The sequence below is a fragment of the Aquarana catesbeiana genome, linkage group LG03, assembly GCF_042186555.1.
Source record: "Aquarana catesbeiana isolate 2022-GZ linkage group LG03, ASM4218655v1, whole genome shotgun sequence".
Lineage (NCBI taxonomy): Eukaryota > Metazoa > Chordata > Amphibia > Anura > Ranidae > Aquarana > Aquarana catesbeiana.
Window position 1 is genome coordinate 577,315,041 of NC_133326.1, and position 19,756 is coordinate 577,334,796.

General features: G+C 47.2%; 1 protein-coding gene across 1 annotated transcript in view; it reads left to right on the forward strand.

Moving 5' to 3' along the window:
• Positions 1-19,756, forward strand: part of EFCAB6 (EF-hand calcium binding domain 6) — a 309,070-nt gene that overhangs the window by 200,386 nt on the left and 88,928 nt on the right. Inside the window, exons 20-21 of the mRNA XM_073621947.1 lie at positions 4,437-4,672; positions 8,862-8,958. Coding sequence (XP_073478048.1) covers positions 4,437-4,672; positions 8,862-8,958 — 333 coding nt within the window. The remainder of the gene's footprint in view (positions 1-4,436; positions 4,673-8,861; positions 8,959-19,756) is intronic.

A 19,756-nucleotide genomic window follows, 5' to 3' on the forward strand; every position in this document is an offset into this window, starting at 1 on the left:
TTGTACACATATAGGAGGTCAGGATTAAAAGCGCATACATAAAATCTGCATACATACATACAAACACACATGTACGCACATACACACATATATAAACACACACACATAATACTGTGTCTCACAAAAGTGAGTACACCCCTACATTTTTGTAAATATTTTATTCTGTCTTTTCATGTGATAACACTGATGAAATTACACTTTGTTACAAACAAAGGTGTACACCACTAAGTGAAAATGTCCAAATTGGGCCCAATTAGCCATTTTCCCTCCCCGGTGTCATGTGACTCGTTAGTATTACAAAGTCTCAGATGTGAATGGGGACCAGGTGTGTTAAATTTGGTGTTATCGCTCTCACTCTCTCATACTGGTCACTGGAAGTTCAACATGGCACCTCATGGCAAAGGACTCTCTGAGGATCTGAAAAAAAGAATTGTTGCTCTACATAAAGATGGCCTAGGCTATAAGAAGATTGCCAAGACCCTGAAACTGAGCTTCAGCATGGTGGCCAAGATCATATAGCAGTTTAACAGGTCAGGTTCCACTCAGAACAGGCCTCACCATGGTTGACCAAAGAAGTTGAGTGCACGTGCTCAGCATCATATCCAAAGGTTGTCTTTGGCAAATAGATGTATGAGTGCTGCCTGCTGCAGAGTTTGAAGGGGTGGGGGGTCAGCCTGTCAGTGCTCAGACCATATGCGCACACTGCATCAAATTGGTCTGCATGGCTGTCATCCCATAAGGAATCCTCTTCTAAAGATGATGCTCAAGAAAACCGCAAACAGTTTGCTGAAGACAAGCAGACTAAGAACATGGATTAGTGGAACCATGTCCTGTGGTCTGATGAGACCAAGCTAAACCTATTTGGTTCAGATGGTGGCAAGCGTGTGTGGCGGCAACCAGATGAGGAGTACAAAGACAAGTGTGTCTTGCCTACAGTCAAGCATGGTGGTGGGAGTGTCATGGTCTGGGGCTGCATGAGTGCTGCTGGCACTGGGGAGCTACAGTTCATTGAGGGAACCATGAATGCCAACATGTACTGTGACATACTGAAGCAGAGCATGATCCCCTCCCCTTGGAGACTGGGCCGCAGGGCAGTATTCCAATATGATAATGACCCAAAACACACCTCAAAGATGACCACTGCCTTGCTAAAGAAACTGAGGGTAAAGGTGATGGACTGGCCAAGCATGTCTCCAGACCTAAACCCTATTGAGCATCTGTGGGGCATCCTCAAATGGAAGGTGGAAGAGCGCAAGGTCTCTAACATCTACCAGCTTCGTGATGTCATCATGGAGGAGTGGAAGAGGACTCCAGTGGCAACCTGTGAAGCTCTGGTGAACTCCTTGCCAAAGAGGCTTAAGGCAGTGCTGCAAAATAATGGTGGCCACACAAAATATTGACACTTTGGGCCCAATTTGGACATTTTCACTTAGGGGTGTACTCACTTTTGTTAGCAGCGGTTTAGACATTTAAGCTACTTTCACACTGAGGCTCTTTACAGCTGCTATAGCGCTAAAAAGCGCCTCATCTGTCACTCCAGTCTTTCACACTGGAGCAGTGCGCTGGCAGGATGGTAAAAAAAAGTCCAGCAATCAGCTTCTTTGAGGCGCTTTAGGAGTATACACTGCTCCTAAAGTGCCCCTGCCCATTAAAATCAGTGGGAAGCACCGCCAAAGTGCTGGCAAAAGCGCAGCAAAGCGCCGCTGCAGCGGCGCTTTTTGTGCGCTGTTAACCCTTTTTCGACTGATAGCGGGGGTTAAAAGCGCCGCTAAAATGATGGCAAATCGATGCTAAAAATAGAGGCGCTTTACCGCTGACACCCCAGAGCCTCAGTGTGAAAGTGTCCTAATGGCTGTGTGTTGATTTATTTTGAGGTGACAGCTAATTTACACTGTTATACAAGCTCAACACTCACTACTTTACATTGTAGCAAAGTGTCATTTCTTCAGTGTTGTCACATGAAAAGATATAATAAAATATTTACAAAAATGTGAGGGGTGTACTCACTTTTGTGAGATACTCTTTATAAAACACACACATACACACACATACTGTATATATAAGCACACACATACTGTATATAAACCCACACACACAAATGCATGCACACACATACACACATATATAAACACACACATAAACACATGCACACACACATACATACAGATACATGCACACACACATGCAGACATACATGCGCATACTCACACATGCACACATACACACACAGGCACACACACATATACACACACACATACATGCACACACATATGTAAACACACATACATGCACACACATACATGCACACACGTATAAACACACATAGAGTACATAGTTAGATTTTTTAAAAACGGCAGTACTGTACCTCTTCCTGCCGGTACTGCACTGTAGGGGGAGGCAGCACGCACTGTGCTTTCACTTTAGGTGTAAACAGTGTGATCGAGCTCCCGCAGTGCCAATTTACATTTCGGCAGAGGATCGGGGAGCTCTGTCTGAGCCGCCCTTGCTGCTTTACCCATCCAGACATACAGGGGGCCCGGTCGCGATGGCGACTCCTGCGACCCCTGTACGTTCACCCCTGCATGAAATACTGCACATTAACACTTATTCTCAAAAAGAGATTGCTCTGTATGAAGCGTTTAATTTAATAAAAAAGAAAAACAAAAAACATGAGAACCCTATCAACGCTTTCTTAAAAGAAAAATATTGTGTATTTTCAGTGAGGTTCAATTATGAGTTATTATTTCAGCACTTAGTTTAATATAATTTTTAATATGCCTTGCACATTTTTACGAGCTTACTCTTTTGTATTTTTTTGTTATTTAATTCTAGTTGACCTTGGATCAAAAGGCAGGTTCTGCTTACTAGATAGACTCCTCCACCCCTCACCCTCAAAAAAAAATGCTGCACAAACAAAAAAACACATCTAAGAAGAAAACTTATGTACTTGCCTACTACCCCTATTTCTGCCTATGGTACCTGGGTGAGAGTAATAACATAGGCCTATCCTGAGGGTTAATAGGGATGGCAAATTATTGTGGATTTTGGTCGTTTTGAAGGGTGCAATGGGCTTTAAGTAGCTCGTAATGCCGCGTACACACGATCAGAATTTCGGCCCACAATAGACAGATGAGAGTTTTTCGTCGAAAATGCGACCGTGTGTATGCTCCATCTGATTGAAAGCATGTTCTCAATTTTTCGGTCGGGAAAAGTTCCTATCCAAAAATGCGATCGTCTGTGGCAATTCCAACGCGCAAAATTCCTACGCATGCTCGAAAACAATTCGACGCATGCTCGGAAGCATTGAACTTCATTTTCTCCGCTTGTTGTAGTGTTGTACGTCACCGCATTCTTGTCGGTCGTAAGTTCAGCGAACTTTTGCTTGACCGTGTGTATGCAAGGCAAACTTGAGCGGAATCCCGCCAGAAAAGCCGTCATATCTTTTTCCGACAAGAAGTCCGATCGTGTGTACGTGGCATTAGTACGTGGAGTTAGTAAAGCTATTTTAAACTATCTTGGACATGTGCCAAAAAAGCTTGCCCTTTGTTGGTAAGCAAAGCAATGTGATCACTATGACGGGGTATACAACAAACATATGATTTTGTTGATAAACAAGGTTAGGCCTAGATAGATGAAGCAATCAATCAACCAACTTGGGTACAATTAGTATGCCCGTACATGGTTTGAATTTAGGCTGGTCCCTGCTGAACCAGCCGAGATTCGAACAGTCTATGGCTAGCTTAATTGTTAGGCAGGGTGGGCATACAATTTGTGCAGCTGCACAAGAGCCCTCTGGGGCTAATGTTTACTATATCAGATGGATGCCAGAAACCTTCCCACTGTCACATGTACTTGGCTCAATTTATTCTAGCTGTCAATCAATACACCATGAATAAGTCATTTATTTATTATTTATATTATTTATTTAGTCATTTTTAAGTTACTTGGCCAGTAATTGAATAAAGGCCCAAACACTGATCCTGCACAGGGGCCTCTTTGCTGACTCTGTCCAACACAGGGATTAGGGTTAGAGCTAGGGTAAGGGTTGGCTTTATTTATCAACATCCTTTTTTTTTCTAAGCAAGTTTCTCCTAAGTAGTCTACATAGATACATTTTAGGCTAATGTCAACAGAATTCTGGGGCAGGTGAAATCAGTAATTTTGCTGCTAAATCAGTTTTGGGGCAATCATTCTACTCATCCCTAATTAGGCTCAGTTGGCTGAACCAGTGCTGTTCACAGTTTGTTAGAAAGGTCATGTGATGTTGTGATTTAAAACTCAGTGGGTGGGGTATATACTTACAGGTCTGATATACAGTAGATGTAGGCTACTCAGAAGTTATTTCTCCCTTTGTAAAGGGTTATTTGCCTATCTGCAACTCTACACAGTATGGTTTGGTGTGTTTAGGCTTACATATCTGATTATGCTACATTTAGGACACATACACTGCTTTCTATAAAATGGACAGTAACCGAGATGGCATAATGACAATGCATGACTTCCGCCGTCTCCTGGATAGCTTCATGTTTATCATCACCCAGAAAGAGTATGAGCGTTTACTAGGACTGCTGGGTCTCAGCCTAACCTCCACTCTGAATTATATGGAGTTCTTGGACTTACTACGTAGGCAAGAAAAAGAGGACTTCCCTCCCTGGCTCAACTCATACTACACGTGAGTATCTTTGGGATTCCCCTACTGTTTCTAATGATATGTTTCCAAAACATTTATTGAATTGTAAAAATGCCTTTATTATGCACAAGTGATGCAAGTGCTTGAAGCCTAAGGGCTTCATGCAGTGAAGCTGGAGAGTTGGAAGGTTACGACTGATGCCCTTTCAAGCCAATGAAATGATTCTTCAGACTAGTAGAAGCTATCAGGGGAAACGTAGGTGGAATAAACAGTGAGGCACCTGTATAGAAGAACCAAAATAATTAATGTAGCGCAATTATATATGAATTATATTACACATTTAATGCATCAAGTCCATAAAATCCATAACATGAAGTGCATCCACCACCAATGTGTTGTAGTGTACACTATCTTCCAATCCATTCAGTGCCGCTCAAAACATGCATGCTTCCACCTTTTTTCAGGTAATAATCTCTCACCTCACAGTATTGATCCCAATAAAATCATGGTCAAAACTGCTTTAATTTGCCCCTCCTTGGGCTATGTCATCAGTAGCTCCCCAGACTGCTCCTTTTTCCTCCTCTGTTGGCACCACACTCAAACGATAGCGATCTTTGTATACAAAATTGCTTTATTAAAATTCCAAGATAAAATCCACTCACATAAAATAAACACGCCAAGTGCTATGATTCAGCCATAAGCAGAAACATGGATAGATCAAACTGTTATCTCTCTCCACACCTCATTGACCTGCCTGACCCTCAGATGGCCTTTTTTCAACGTAACCAGCATGGCTCCACCCGTGCTCTGGGCTTTTTCATTAGGCCCGTAGACCCGTAAGGAAGAAGCATTCAAGTTGTGTTATTTTTAGGCCCCTTTTACTTGGGCTGCCTGATCAGGTAAACCTTTCAGTTTTTCAGATGGACCTGATCGGACTCTCCAGTCTCTTCTATGGAGCTGCGGATGTCAGCGGACACATGTGCCATCTGATCCGATCCGGTCCGCCAAAAACAGATGGATGGTGGTCCTATTCCCCATCCGTCCGGCAGATCGGATGGCATCGGATGGAAATGGACAGGCGGTCCATTTCCATCCGATTACTCCATAGAGGAGAGCAGGACTGTGTCCTCTGCATAGCGGAGCGAACACAGACCTGTCATCCGCCTGCTTAGCGGGGATCAGTGGTGAGATCCCCCGCTGAGCAAGCAGATTCTGCTTAGTGGAGTCACCCGTGTGAAAGGGGCCTAAAGCAAAATTATACTTTTCCCATCTAGGGCAAAGAAACAGGTTAGCTTTAAGGCTCTATGCACACTTTAAGTTAAAAAAAAATACCAGAAAAACTCTGGATAAAAAAGCTCATAATGGCATAAAAACTCTTTTAGCAGCAGTTAGGAGCATTCAGCTCTTTTTTTGCTCCCAAAAAACGCAAAAAAATATTTATCTCTGCTCTTAGAAGCTGAAGCTTCAAAAACGCTTTTAGACTAATATAGTGTGCATGGACACATAGGATAACACGATTTGCTTCTAGAAGCAGAAATAAATGCTCAAAAGCTGCGGCTAGGAGCGTTTCATTAAGCTAGTGTATATGGAGCCTGAAGCCCCAATCCCCAGCAGCACATACTTGTATTCTCCGCCCAAAGAAAACTCTATCTGGCCTTCACCAGCAAAGAAAACACCCTGTATTTTTCAAATGCAGATGAGTATGTGACTTACTCCCCTTCCACTCATGTGATAGCACAGGTGCTTGGTGACTGTCCCAGCAATGTTCCATGGGGGAAAAGAGGCAGTCCTCAACTTTGTGTAGGTTTGACCAGACTGTATTGCTGGGGAGCTGACTATCATGAGAAAATATTAGGTCCTGCCATTGCTGACCTCTACTTTCCAAAATGCTAGTTCACTCAACATGGAGCAAAAGCTTTACTTATCGGAGAGCTTTAGCTATGACTGCTGATCTGCTGCAGAAAAGGGTGCTGCCTCCACATAGTGTAGAGCTCCTGCTCTGCACCATAAACGAGAGACAGTTTTTTTTTTTTACCATGCCTGTGGCTGCTTTACCAGCTGAATGAATAGTAAGTCTCTTATCACTTATCTTATACTGTACTGGGAAGCTATTGATACAGCTGCACACAAGTTTAAGTTTTAATTCACAGTATTTAGTTTGTGTAGTTTTATGTCTGCCTAAAAACAAGCCTGGCTCTTCAGAGGGTCCTTCCTTCTATAGAGGATAGGACCCATACAAAACTGCCTTCAGTATAGAGCTGGGAAGCATGCACGCCTATTTGAAATAAAATCATCATTAGATCCATCAAGAAAGAACTGATCCTATTTGCAGGTCTTCACTTATACCAATTTATCAACATAAGAATTAGCAATACTCTTATTTCCCTTGCACTTTCTTTAATGTGCTTAAAACAGCAACATGTTGGCATATCCCCCTGCATATTGCTTTATTCATCATCAGTCTTACTTCTTGAGCAGTGCTGCTGATTGTAAAAGTGTTGATTGGAACAAATTTTTTGTTTGTTTTAATGAGGAACATTTAAAGGGGTTGTAAAGGTAAAAATTTTTTCACCTTAATGCATTCTATGCATTAAGGTGAAAAAACCTCTGACAATACCGCCGCCCCCAGCCCCCCCGTTTTACTTACCTGACGCCTCGAAAGTCAGCTTCGCGTTCCCGACATCTATTCCTCCGCTCACCCTGGCCGCTGATTGGCTACAGTGGATGGATTGGAAGCAGCGCAGCCATTGGCTCGCGCTGCTGTCAATCACATCCAATGACGCAGCGCGCTGGGGGGCGGGGCCGAGTGATACAGTGAGCAGCTATAGCCGCCGGCTGTATCACGGGAGCGCGCCCGCAAGCACTAACTACCATGCGAGGGAGCTCGCATTAAGGTGGTTAATGCTTGCGGGGAGGAGCTGAAACAGCCGCCGAGGGACCCCAGAAGACCAGGTTCAGGGCCACTCTGTGCAGAACGAGCTGCACAGTGAAGGTAAGTATAACATGTTTGTTATTTTTAAGAAAAAAAAAATTACCTTTACAACCCCTTTAATACAGAGAACACCCATGACCAAGGATTCCCAGGGCGTTATCTAAAAAAAGAGTATAGACCATGCTGGTCCTTTCTGGCACACTAGTTGAAACCTGCACTGTATAGAGGGAGGTGGCAAAAAGGAGTTACTGCTCTTGTTCATCCACATATGTGTGTACATTGCAGCTTGAGCTACTGAGGTCTGTTAAACAATTGGCTATTTATTTTTTTTCAACGGTGTAGCTCCAACTCTTTAGAAAATGCATAAAGGAGCCCTTTAGATTCATCTGTGTATGAGAACACAAAATATTCATACACAATATTTCCTAGTTACCTAACAAGATACTTTTAAAAAGTGTAATGTTGTTGTAAATCTTTTATTGAGGTTTAGCAGTACAAATAGCTTTAGAATGGTAATTGTTTCAACATACAGTAAAACCTTGGATTACGAGCATAATTTGTTCCAGAAACATGTAAACTTGTAATCCAAAGCACTTGTATATCAAAGCAAATTTCACCATTTCCCCATAAGAAATAATGGAAACTCAGATGATTCCTTCCACAACCATTTATTCATAAGTCCTTCAGTTTATAGTCCATATAAAAAGATTATAGAAATTTGACCAGGTTGTGTAACCATAAAATGTCCATCCACAAATCGAAGCCTCTACAAGGGGATTAGAAGCAATACACATACCCAGAAGGAGCTACAGAGTATAAAAGAGAAGAGAGGCGCCTCTAAGTGTAGCCATATGTTGCTAAATGTACCTTCAGTAAATGTAACCATATTGCTACACTTAGAGGCGCCTCTCTTCTCTTTTATACTCAGTTGTGACATGACGCTACTTGTATATCAAGACATCGCTTGTTTATCATGTCAAAATGCATTAAAACATTTTGGTTGTCTTGTAAAATGCTATGAAACCAAGTTACTCTCAAACCAAGGTTTTACTGTATATGCATTGTTCCAAAAAATTGCTGCATATTGTACAGTGAAGAAATAAAGTGCTGATACATACATTGAAACAGTAAACACAAAGAAAATCCAATACAATGCATTGGGAAATGTCAGCATTTTTATCACCTCCCAATTGTTCAAAATAAAGATAGATGTGTGCAAATGATCAAAAACCAGTATACATTCCTTTAATTATTTTTGTCTTTGTCTTTGGACAACAATTCTGTTTTCTTCTCTCCAAGGCCAAAACAAAGCCAAGACTGTGCAGATTTGGCTTGTGAGCAAGCTCATTACTATCTGGTGACAAAGGCACAAAGCAGATGGCACGACTTAGCGAAGGTAAAATATGTGACATAAATTAATTCTTTGCAAGTTCACTGCGTCACCAGAACCCAACATTTTGGTTTTCAGATGTCAGATGTACTCTCTGCACCTCCCATAGGCCACTAGCACATAACACAGAGGCTGTCAGCATCATCACTGACATGCTTGATGGAGACTGTAGGCTGGCTTTGATGGAGACTGTAGGCTGGCTTTGATGGAGACTGCAGGCTGGCTTTGATGGAGACTGCAGGCTGGCTTTGATGGAGACTGCAGGCTGGCTTTGATGGAGACTGCAGGCTGGCTTTAGGAAATCAGTCATGAGAAGTCTCAGCCTGCATTTATGCTCTGACTCCCGGGCTTCATACCAGGGCTAGTGAAAGTCAATAAAATCCCATTCAGTGTCATTGTGTGTGACATCACTGGCCCATATCTATGAGGCAGCCTGAGAGTCAGAGCATGTAAGCTTTCATCTGAGGATTCTCATGTGGCTATTTTGCTTTTTAAATTTGTCATGAGAGAAATATGGGGGCATTTGACATGCCCTTGCATAAGTAGCGAAGTGACGACCTCAAAGCTTTCCTTTTAAAGTGTATATACAGCCACAATTTGATGTTTTGGATAGAGTAGAGAGGGCTTGAATAGATAGGAAAGCAAAGGGTTAAAACCTCTTTTGGCGTATTTGTGTTGGGGAGATTTCCCTTCACTTCCTGTCCCAGAGACGCAACAGAAAGTATGAAGAAATCTCTCCAAAGTGTGAGGCATTCTCCTCTCAGATATTTGTCACTGGATTGGGTATCCCCATTACAGGAGTTACTCACACCTTTTTTTGTAGTGACAGCTGCAACATTTTGGATTTCCCATTACTTTCTGTCTCTGTGATAGTGCTCACCAGGACCAACAGAAAAATAAATAAATTTGTTCTACATACAATTTTAGGGCTGCCCAAATAAGATCAATTTGTGGAGATCAGATGTGACCCACAGACTTTCCATGAGAAAAGCAGTGCAGCACAGTCTTTGTTTAGCGCCTACTAAGCATGAAGCAGAAACTGCATATATAATGGAGCAGAAAATGACCTTCCCAAACTGGTACCACAAGTATAGAAGTGAACGGTTGTCTAAAATCCTTTGGTATGATGTAGCAATAACAGTATCCTTCACTGGAAATACCTGAACCCAGTCATTTGGATGGATGTCCATTTACCTTTGGTCATAAAGTGTTGGTGTGATGGTAAGATGCACATAAACTTTCACCATATTGTGTATATTTTAAAAGATTAAGCCTTCAATATAAAAGTGTATATATAAACAAATATAACAAATTTGGTGCAGCGCAGCCAAAATCACCTTATAAATCCATAAAAAACATAAAATTATCTTATAGATAATTACCATATAAACACATCATATAAGTGTGTATATGGTAATTATTTATAAGATAATTTTATGTTTTTTTATAGATATATGAGGTGATTATTTTATTGCGCTGCCTTTTTTGCTTAAATAGTTTGGTGTGTGAACACATATCAGTGATTAGTGGCAACTTATTATGTTTTGTAGAACACTTATATTTTTTTGCTTCGCTATTCAGACACATATTTTTATATTGGTACCATATCTGGTTGAGCGCGGTGTTTTCTTTGTTTTTTTTTCTTCAATATAAAAAATATATATATATATATATATATATATATATATATATATATATATATATATATATATATATATATATATATATATATTTATTTATTTATTTATGTCTCTGTCTTTTATGTGAAAAAGAAACAAAGTTGCCAGGGCACAGGATTAGTGGAATAGTATCAACACTTATTTTAAACAATATTATGCACTAACATCAGGACCAGAGGGGTGCGGCTCTAAGAACAGGGGGAGATCATACAGGCACTAGTTCAGTAAGCCTTTGAACATGAAACAAGGACCCTCCAAAGACAAACTACCAGCGACATTTTGCGGCCATCTTACAGTTAGAGCAAGATTTGGTGAACATAGAAGGCTAATTGAGGATGGAGATTGAGGAATTGATGGATTTGAGGATGGAGACGTTGATTACAGTATCCCAAGACATTTTAACCTTAAAGTGGAGCTCCAGGCTCCCCCCCAAAAAATTAAAAGTCACCAGCTATGATGACTATTAGGACACTTACCTGTCAACGAATCCAGTGGTGTCTTTACCCGAGCCAATTTTTCAGTCAGCTCTCGGCTAAGGGAAGCCGGCAGTGAAGCCCTGAGGCTTCACAGCCGGTTCCCTACTGCGCATGCGCGAAGTGCGGTGCGCTTTGTGAATGGCCTGTCGGCAGGGGAAGGAGGAGGGGGGCCAAACTTCCTGCTGAGCTTACCGCAGCAAAGTCAGCCGGAAGTGGGAGCGGGTACCTGTCAAAACTAGGTGCCAAATGTGGCAGCAGAGGGTGGAAGGAGGCAAACAAGTGGAGCGTTCCCTTTTGGCTGGAGCTCCGCTTTAAGTACAATAAATCTACTAAAAGGCTCAGACTTTGGGTAATTTATTTTATTCCTAATACAGTGGCTTGCGGAAGTATTCGGCCCCCTTGAGCTTTTCAACCTTTTGCCACATTTCAGGCTTCAAACATAAAGATATAAAATTTTAATTTTTTGTGAAGAATCACCAACAAGTGGGACACAATTGTGAAGTGGAACGAAATCTATTGGATATTTTAAACTTTTTTAGCAATTAAAAAACTGAAAAGTGGTGTGTGCAAAATTATTCGGCCCCTTTACTTTCAGTGCAGCAAACTCACTCCAGAAGTTCAGCGAGGATCTCTGAATGATCCAATGTTGTCCCAAATGAGAGCCTCTTGAGCCCATCGGGAGAGAGAGCCCTGACTGATGGGGGCATGACCAGGGAGGAGTTGCAGTAAAGTTGTTATAACTCAGGATTGGTACAAAAGGGGAAAAGGGTTGGGCCTGAGCTCAGGAGTTTGGCACCCCAGGGGATTATGGTCCTTTTCGGACGGAAGCATGGAAGAGCTCGGACCTGACCCTGCGGCTCCAGCTATGGACACGGATCACCTCCTGGCTAAGGTCCGTGAGCTGGCCCTCAAGGGTCAGGCTGACTGGCTCTTTGCCCTCTTATCCCCTGGGGTGCCCTCTCCTGCCCCTTCCACTGCCCCTTCCCCTGTTCCTCCTCCCGAGTCAGATGGACGCAGGGCCCGCAGACGCGCCCGTCCACCTTCTCGTTTTAGCCCCAGTCCCTCTGCGGCCTCTCCTCCTCCCCCCATCCATCCCTCTCCGGTGCGGGTTCCCAGGGCTCCAGCAGCAAGGAAGCGGGGGTCGGCCGCCCGCTCTCGGCGTGCCCCCCCTCGTCGGTCACCTTCCCCGGCCATCCGGAGTAACGTGCGGCCCCCCCCTCGGTGTCCCCGTTCACGTAGCCCCCGCTCAGCAGCACCCCCCTCGCCCCCCTCCCCTTCCCTGTGCATGGCGCGAGGCCTGGATGGAGCTGGAGCGCTCCAGCCCACGGCCTCGAGCCGTTTGGTACCTGCTCCCGCCCCTGCTAGCAGCGGGGGGGTGGCGGGTGTGCGGCCGCTCCGCTCCTCGGCCAGGCTGTCCTCTCGCAGGGCGGCTGGAGGGGGCCGGAGCTGTTCGCCTGCTCCGGCGGCGGCTTTTGTTCCCTCGGGCGGCGGCGGCGGCGGCGACTCGATTCCATACCGGCTCCCCCTAGCGGCCAGTTCGCTCCCTGCGCCTAGACAGGCGGGAGAATTCGAACTGGCTGTGCACAGCTCCAGCAATGCATGTGCCCAGCACCCCTCTGCGCCCGGCTGGGCGGGGGGTGATGGTGGGGGCATTCGCAGGGGAGCATATGGGTGCGGGCTGCCCCATCCTGCGCCCTCCAGGGCGGGGTCACAGCCGGCTCAGGATTCCCATGGCCAGGGCGCCCTACAACATGTGGCCCTTTCAGCACCCGGCTGGGTGGGGGGTAATTCGTCCCGGGATGGAAATCGTGCAAACATGGCCAGGTCGCAGGGTCCCCCGGCGCCTTCATGGGCGGGGCCCTCAGCGACTTCTGGGCCATCGGGAGCGGGCTTTTCGCAGGGCAAGACTCCCATTGCACCCGGACGGGTGGGGGACAGGTCCCAGATCCGGGCCGCGCCATGTCATCTAGCATCCCGGATGGGATGTGCCCCCCCTGCGCCTGGCAGGGCGGGTGCGGGTTTATCTGCCCTCACGGATGCCATCCCCCCCCGTGCTCTCGGACGCCCTCCAGCGCCCGGTTGGGCGGAGGGCTCGCGGATTCCCCCCCTCCAGTCTCCGGGGTTTAACCCCTCCTACGCGGTCAACATGGCGGGTAACGCCAGTCTCCCTGCGCCCAGCTGGGCGGGAGATTCCGGATCCGGGCTGGCGGCAGCTTCCGCCCCGGATCAGCCGGTCAGAATCCAGAGGCACTCCTGCACCTGCACAGTCACTGCCCTCGGCCAGGGGGACCCTTCAGTGTCCGTGGCGGGATCCCCGCCTTTGGATCTATCAGTCGGCCGAGACGGCCCGAACATACACGGCCCCGTTGCTCCTCGCGGTGCTGGCCGTTCCAGCCTGCAGTCTCCTGGAGTCGCATGGGACACCGCCTCGCCCGTTGATCGTCCATCAGTGATGCCCCCGAGGATCAGTGAGTATGATTGTGAATTGATTTGGGGGAGGTCTGTTGATGATTCCGTATCGGGCCCCGAAGACCGTATAGTGTCGGTGGTCAGGTCGGTTCTTTCTAGTATGGGTGTTTCAGGCGCGGCGGCAAATCTTTCCCCTCCTTCCGGAGGGGCCTTGTGGGCTGTAGCCCCCACGGGCGCCCACATACCGGAGGAGACGAAGGAAAGAATTTGGCGTCGGGATTTCGTTGATTTCCTCGCTCTAGTTCCATCGGACAGGGAAACGGTCGACAAATCCCGTCGGGTAGACGTCGCTACGCAGGGCGATAAAGTCAAGCAGCTTCCTAGAACATTTGGGAACTGGCTGCAAGGTTTTTGTGCCTACGCGGGTGTGCTCTGTGAGCGTTACCCAGAGTTGGCGACCTCCTTGTTCTGCTACCTGGACCTTATCTGGGGAGCGTACAAGGTTTATGGGGGTCAATGCTGGTTCCAGTATGACACCCAGTTTAGACAGAAGATGGCGGCGCGCAAGGAGCTTCGTTTCGACTGTCAGGATGGTAGCCTATGGCTGTTGCTAATGTGCCCTCATAGGCCGGCGTCCTTTCAGTCCGCGGTCGGCGCTCCTCAATCCGGAGCGTCGACCGCCTCCAAAAAAGTTGTCTGTTGGCTTTTCAACGAAAGCCACTGTAAGTGGTACTCCGCCTGTCGCTTCAGGCATGAGTGCTCTAGCTGTGGGGGCGCTCACCCCTCCAGCCGGTGCTTCAGGAAGGGTAAACAGACACTTTCCAGAGCGGGAGCCAAGACCGACCTTCCTAAGCCGGAGGACGCCGGTGAACGTCCTAGAGATGTCGCCCTGGCTAGACCGGTACCCCCTTCGTAGGGAGGCCCTGATCCTAAAGGATGGCCTGGATCGAGGTTTTTGGATACCGTTTTCCCCATCGAACGCGCCTACCATGTCGGCTAATTTAAAATCGGCTGTTGAATTTGAATCAGTAGTGGCCGAGAAAATCCAGAAAGAGCTGGAACTGGGGCGCATGGCGGGCCCCTTCGATCTTCCCCCATTTCACAACCTGCGGGTGTCCCCACTGGGCGTGGTCCCCAAAAAGGCGAGTGGTAAATTTCGTTTAATTCATCACTTATCTTACCCTTCCGGCTCCTCTGTCAACGACGGAATTGATCGCGAGGAATCGCGGGTGCATTATGCGTCGTTTGATAAGGCTCTTCACCTCGTCAGGGCAGCAGGGCGTTCCGCTCTTTTGGCAAAAGCGGACATTGAATCCGCTTTTCGCCTTCTCCCGGTCCACCCGGATTGTTTCCACCTCCTGGGTGGCTACTTTCAGGGAAGCTATTTCTTCGATATGTGCCTGCCTATGGGTTGCGCTATCTCGTGTTACTTCTTCGAGTTATTTAGTAGCTTCCTTGAGTGGGTGGTCGCCCGGGAGGCCGGATCTCAGTCCATGCTGCACTACTTGGATGATTTCCTTTTTGTGGGTCCCTCGGACAGTGGGCAGTGTCAATGCTTGCTCTCTGTTTTTCAAGATATTTGTCGGCGTTTCACTGTTCCATTGTCCGTGGACAAAACCGAGGGTCCGGTAACGGTACTATCCTTTTTGGGTATTGAGATTGACACAGTGGCCATGGTCTTTCGCCTGCCGAGGGAGAAGCTGACCAGGCTTTTATCCTTGGTTCGTTTGGCGAAAGGGTCCAAAAAACTTCAGCTGAAACAGCTACAATCTCTGCTGGGGCACCTAGTATTTGCGTGCAGGGTCATACGCATGGGGAGGGCTTTCTGCAGGCGATTGTCTTGGGCCACGAAGGGCGTTACGGCCCCGCACCACCACGTTCGGATCACCAAGCCCATGCGGGCGGATTTGGACATTTGGCTAACCTTTTTGCAATCCTACAACGGACAGTCTTGTTGGTTGCGGGAGGAGGTACCGAACTCACAGCTGGAGTTGTACACTGATGCGGCAGGCTCCTGTGGTTTCGGTGCCTTCTTTCGGGGGGAGTGGTCTGCGGAATGTTGGCCGGCCTTATGGGCCCGCATGGATTTATTGCGCAATCTCACCCTTTTGGAGCTTTTCCCGATCATTGTAGCGGTGGAGCTCTGGGGTGAACAGTTGCGCAATCGTCAGGTGATCTTTTGGTCAGACAATATGAGCGCAGTGCAGGTAGTGAACAAGCAATCGGCCAGTTCCCCCCCGGTCGTATCACTGTTGCGTTTTTTGGTTTTAAAATGTTTGCAATTTAACATTTATATTAGGGCAAAACACGTTCCGGGAGTTTCTAATGACATTGCCGATGCTCTTTCCCGCCAACAGTACCCCCGTTTTCGTTCCCTGGCTCCGTCGGCTTCGCTGGAGGGCCTCCCCTGTCCGGCCCACTTATGGAACCTCGTTTCCGGGGATTGTTAGAACTGCTTCGGTCGTCGCTTTCTCCGAGGACGTGGGCGTCGTATTGTCGGGTCTGGCACGAGTGGTCACAAGCGTCGGGCGGTGAGTTCTCTATTTCATCTCCGGATGATAGACGTTTGATCCTATTTGCTTACCTGGTCCAGTTACAGGATAAGGGAGTGTCGGGTTCCACTGTCTCTTCGGCCATGTCCGCCTTATCCTTTTGGTTTCAGCTTCTGGGGTGGGGGGATGTCACAAAAGCCTTTCCAGTGCGTCGGATATTGAGGGGCTGGAAACGCATCACTCATCTGCCTGATTCCAGGCGCCCCATTTCTTTACAGATTTTATCGGATGTTTTGGCTATGTTGCCAGAGGTGTGCTCATCCGAGTTTGAGATTTTGCTGTTCCGAGTAGCTTTCTCATGGGCGTTTTTTGGGGCTTTTCGCATCGGGGAATTAGTTGCAAAATCCAGGTCTTCCACTGGGGGTATTCGGTCGGAGGATGTCGTCCTGTCGGAGCGCAGTGTCACCATTTTATTGCGCTCCTCGAAGACTGACAGCCTTGGCAGGGGCCGCCGAGTGGTGCTGCACCACTGTGGCGGCCCATTCTGCCCTGTGTCTCTGGCCGTTCCTTTTCTTTCCGCGCGCCCCCCATCTCCCACTTTTTTCGTGCACGCTGACTCCTCCTCTTTGAGTCGCTTCCAATTTTTAAAAGTTTTTCGTTTTTGCCTCGAGGCTTTAGGCTTACCAGCGGGCGATTTTTCAACTCACTCATTTCGCATAGGCGCTGCCACCGCCGCTTCTGGCTTAGGGTTTTCCGATACGGAACTTCAGCGGCTGGGTAGATGGGAGTCGTCTCGTTTTTCGCTGTATGTTCGCCCTCACCTTTTGTGTTAATTTCAGGTTTTCCCCCGACTCAAGTTTGGATTTTGGGTGATTCCTTTGTCTTCTGGGCGGCTCGTCGTGCAGAGATCCGGAACTATGGGAGAAATTTGGGACTCTCTTCGACCGTGGCAAGGATTCGCTGGCTGGGCCTGCGCGGGCTGCGTTGGCATCAGGTACTGTGGGAATGTTGGCACCTCCGTACCCGCGTGTCCGGTCACATTGTCCTGGTGGTTCACGCCGGCGGGAATGACGTAGGTTACACCCGGTCCGTGGATCTCATTGCTGCCATGAAAGGTGATATTGCTCAATGCCTTGCAATGTTTACCAGTGTGACTTTTGTATGGTCAGAGATTGTCCCTCGTTCTATTTGGGCTAGAGAAGTTCCGGGACCCTGTTTAGAAAATTTTCGGAGGAAGGTCAACGCCCAGGTGTCCAAATTTGTTCGGAGGATCGGGGGGGTCGTTGTCCGTAACAAAGATTTGGAGGGAAACAACAATGACTTGTTGAGGAGGGATGGTGTTCACCTCAACGACATTGGCATGGATATATTTAACCTGGGACTTCAGAGGGGGGTGGAACAGGCGCTGGCTGCGGTGGGGCGCCCGTCAGTGGATCACTGACTGGCTGGTGGCGGTTTTGGTAACCTTGCCAGCAAATATGGAACCCCTTTGATGCCCGGATGGTAATTGGGAGATTGACGGCCGGTCCGGCACTGATGGTAAGGACAGGCCCCTCCTTCATCTCCCTTTTACATTGGTAGTTGAGTGCTCACAGTACAACTGTGACTGGCACGGTCCTAAAGGTTAATGTTAATGTTGATTTAAATAAAGCTGTGGCCTTGCCCTTTCCAACGTTATTGGTTGTATGTGTGGTTCTTATTGGTTGAGAAGAAGGGGTAAGGTATGACAAGTGATGGTTGGGACCTGGGCTTATTGCACCTCAGCAGTCATGAGAGCCTCTTGAGCCCATCGGGAGAGAGAGCCCTGACTGATGGGGGCATGACCAGGGAGGAGTTGCAGTAAAGTTGTTATAACTCAGGATTGGTACAAAAGGGGAAAAGGGTTGGGCCTGAGCTTAGGAGTTTGGCACCCCAGGGGATTATGGTCCTTTTCGGACGGAAGCATGGAAGAGCTGCCCACCCTCCCGCCCTAATTTTGATGGTATGTCACAGCGTGTTGCGGTTTTGGTAACCTTGCCAGCAAATATGGAACCCCTTTGATGCCCGGATGGTAATTGGGAGATTGACGGCCGGTCCGGCACTGATGGTAAGGACAGGCCCCTCCTTCATCTCCCTTTTACATTGGTAGTTGAGTGCTCACAGTACAACTGTGACTGGCACGGTCCTAAAGGTTAATGTTAATGTTGATTTAAATAAAGCTGTGGCCTTGCCCTTTCCAACGTTATTGGTTGTATGTGTGGTTCTTATTGGTTGAGAAGAAGGGGTAAGGTATGACAAGTGATGGTTGGGACCTGGGCTTATTGCACCTCAGCAGTCATGACTGATGGTGATAAATAGAATCCACCTGTGTGTAATCAAGTCTCTGTATAAATGCACCTGCTCTGTGATAGTCTCAGGCTCGGTTCACACATGGGCGGCACGACTTGCAGGTCGCCTCAGCGAGGCGACCTGCAAACGACTGCCGGGGCGACTTGCGAGACGACTTCTGCATAGAAGTCTATGCAAGTCGCCCCAAGTCGCCCCCAAAGTAATACAGGAACCTTTTTCTAAGTCGGAGCGACTTGCGTCGCTCCGATTAGAACGGTTCCATAGCACAGAACGGGAGGCGACTTGTCAGGCGACTAGGTCGCCTGACAAGTCGCCCCAGTGTGAACCGAGCCTCAGGGTGCTGTTGAAAGCGCAGAGAGCATCGTGAAGACAAGGAACACACCAGGCAGGTCCGTAATACTGTTGTGGAGAAGTTTAAAGCCGGATTTGGATACAAAAAGATTTCCCAAGCTTTAAACATCCCAAGGAGCACTGTGCAAGCGATCATTTTGAAATGGAAGGAGTATCAGACCACTGCAAATCTACCAAGACCTGGCTGTCCCTCTAAACTTTCAGCTCAGACAAGGAGAAGACTGATCAGAGATGCAGCCAAGAGGCCCATGATCACTCTGGATGAACTGCAGAGAACTACAGCTGAGGTGGGAGAGTCTGTCCATAGGACAACAATCAGTCATACACTGCACAAATCTGGCCTTTATGGAAGAGTGGCAAGAAGAAAGCCATTTCTCAAAGATATCCATAAAAAGTCTCGTCTAAAGTTTGCCACAAGCCACCTGGGAGACACACCAAACATGTGGAAGAAGGTGCTCTGGTCCGATGAAACCAAAATCGAACTTTTTGGCCACAATGCAAAACGATATGTTTGGCGTAAAAGCAACACAGCTCATCACACTCAACACACCATCCCCACTGTCAAACATGGTGGTGGCAGCATCATGGTTTGGGCCTGCTTTTCTTCAGCAGGGACAGGGAAGATGGTTAAAATTGAGGGGAAGATGGACGCAGCCAAATACAGGACCATTCTGGATGAAAACCTGTTGGAGTCTGCAAAAGACCTGAAACTGGGACGGAGATTTATCTTCCAACAAGACAATGATCCCAAACATACAGCAAAATCTACAAAGGAATGGTTCACAAATAAACGTATCCAGGTGTTAAAATGGCCAAGTCAAAGTCCAGACCTGAATCCAATCGAGAATCTGTGGAAAGAGCTGAAAACTGCTGTTCACAAACGCTCTCCATTCAACCTCACTGAGCTCGAGCTGTTTTGCAAGGAAGAATGGGCAAGAATTTCAGTCTCTCGATGTGCAAAACTGATAGAGACATACCCCAAGCGACTTGCAGCTGTAATCGCAGCAAAAGATGGCTCTACAAAGTATTAACGCAAGGGGGCCGAATAATTTTGCACGCCCCGCTTTTC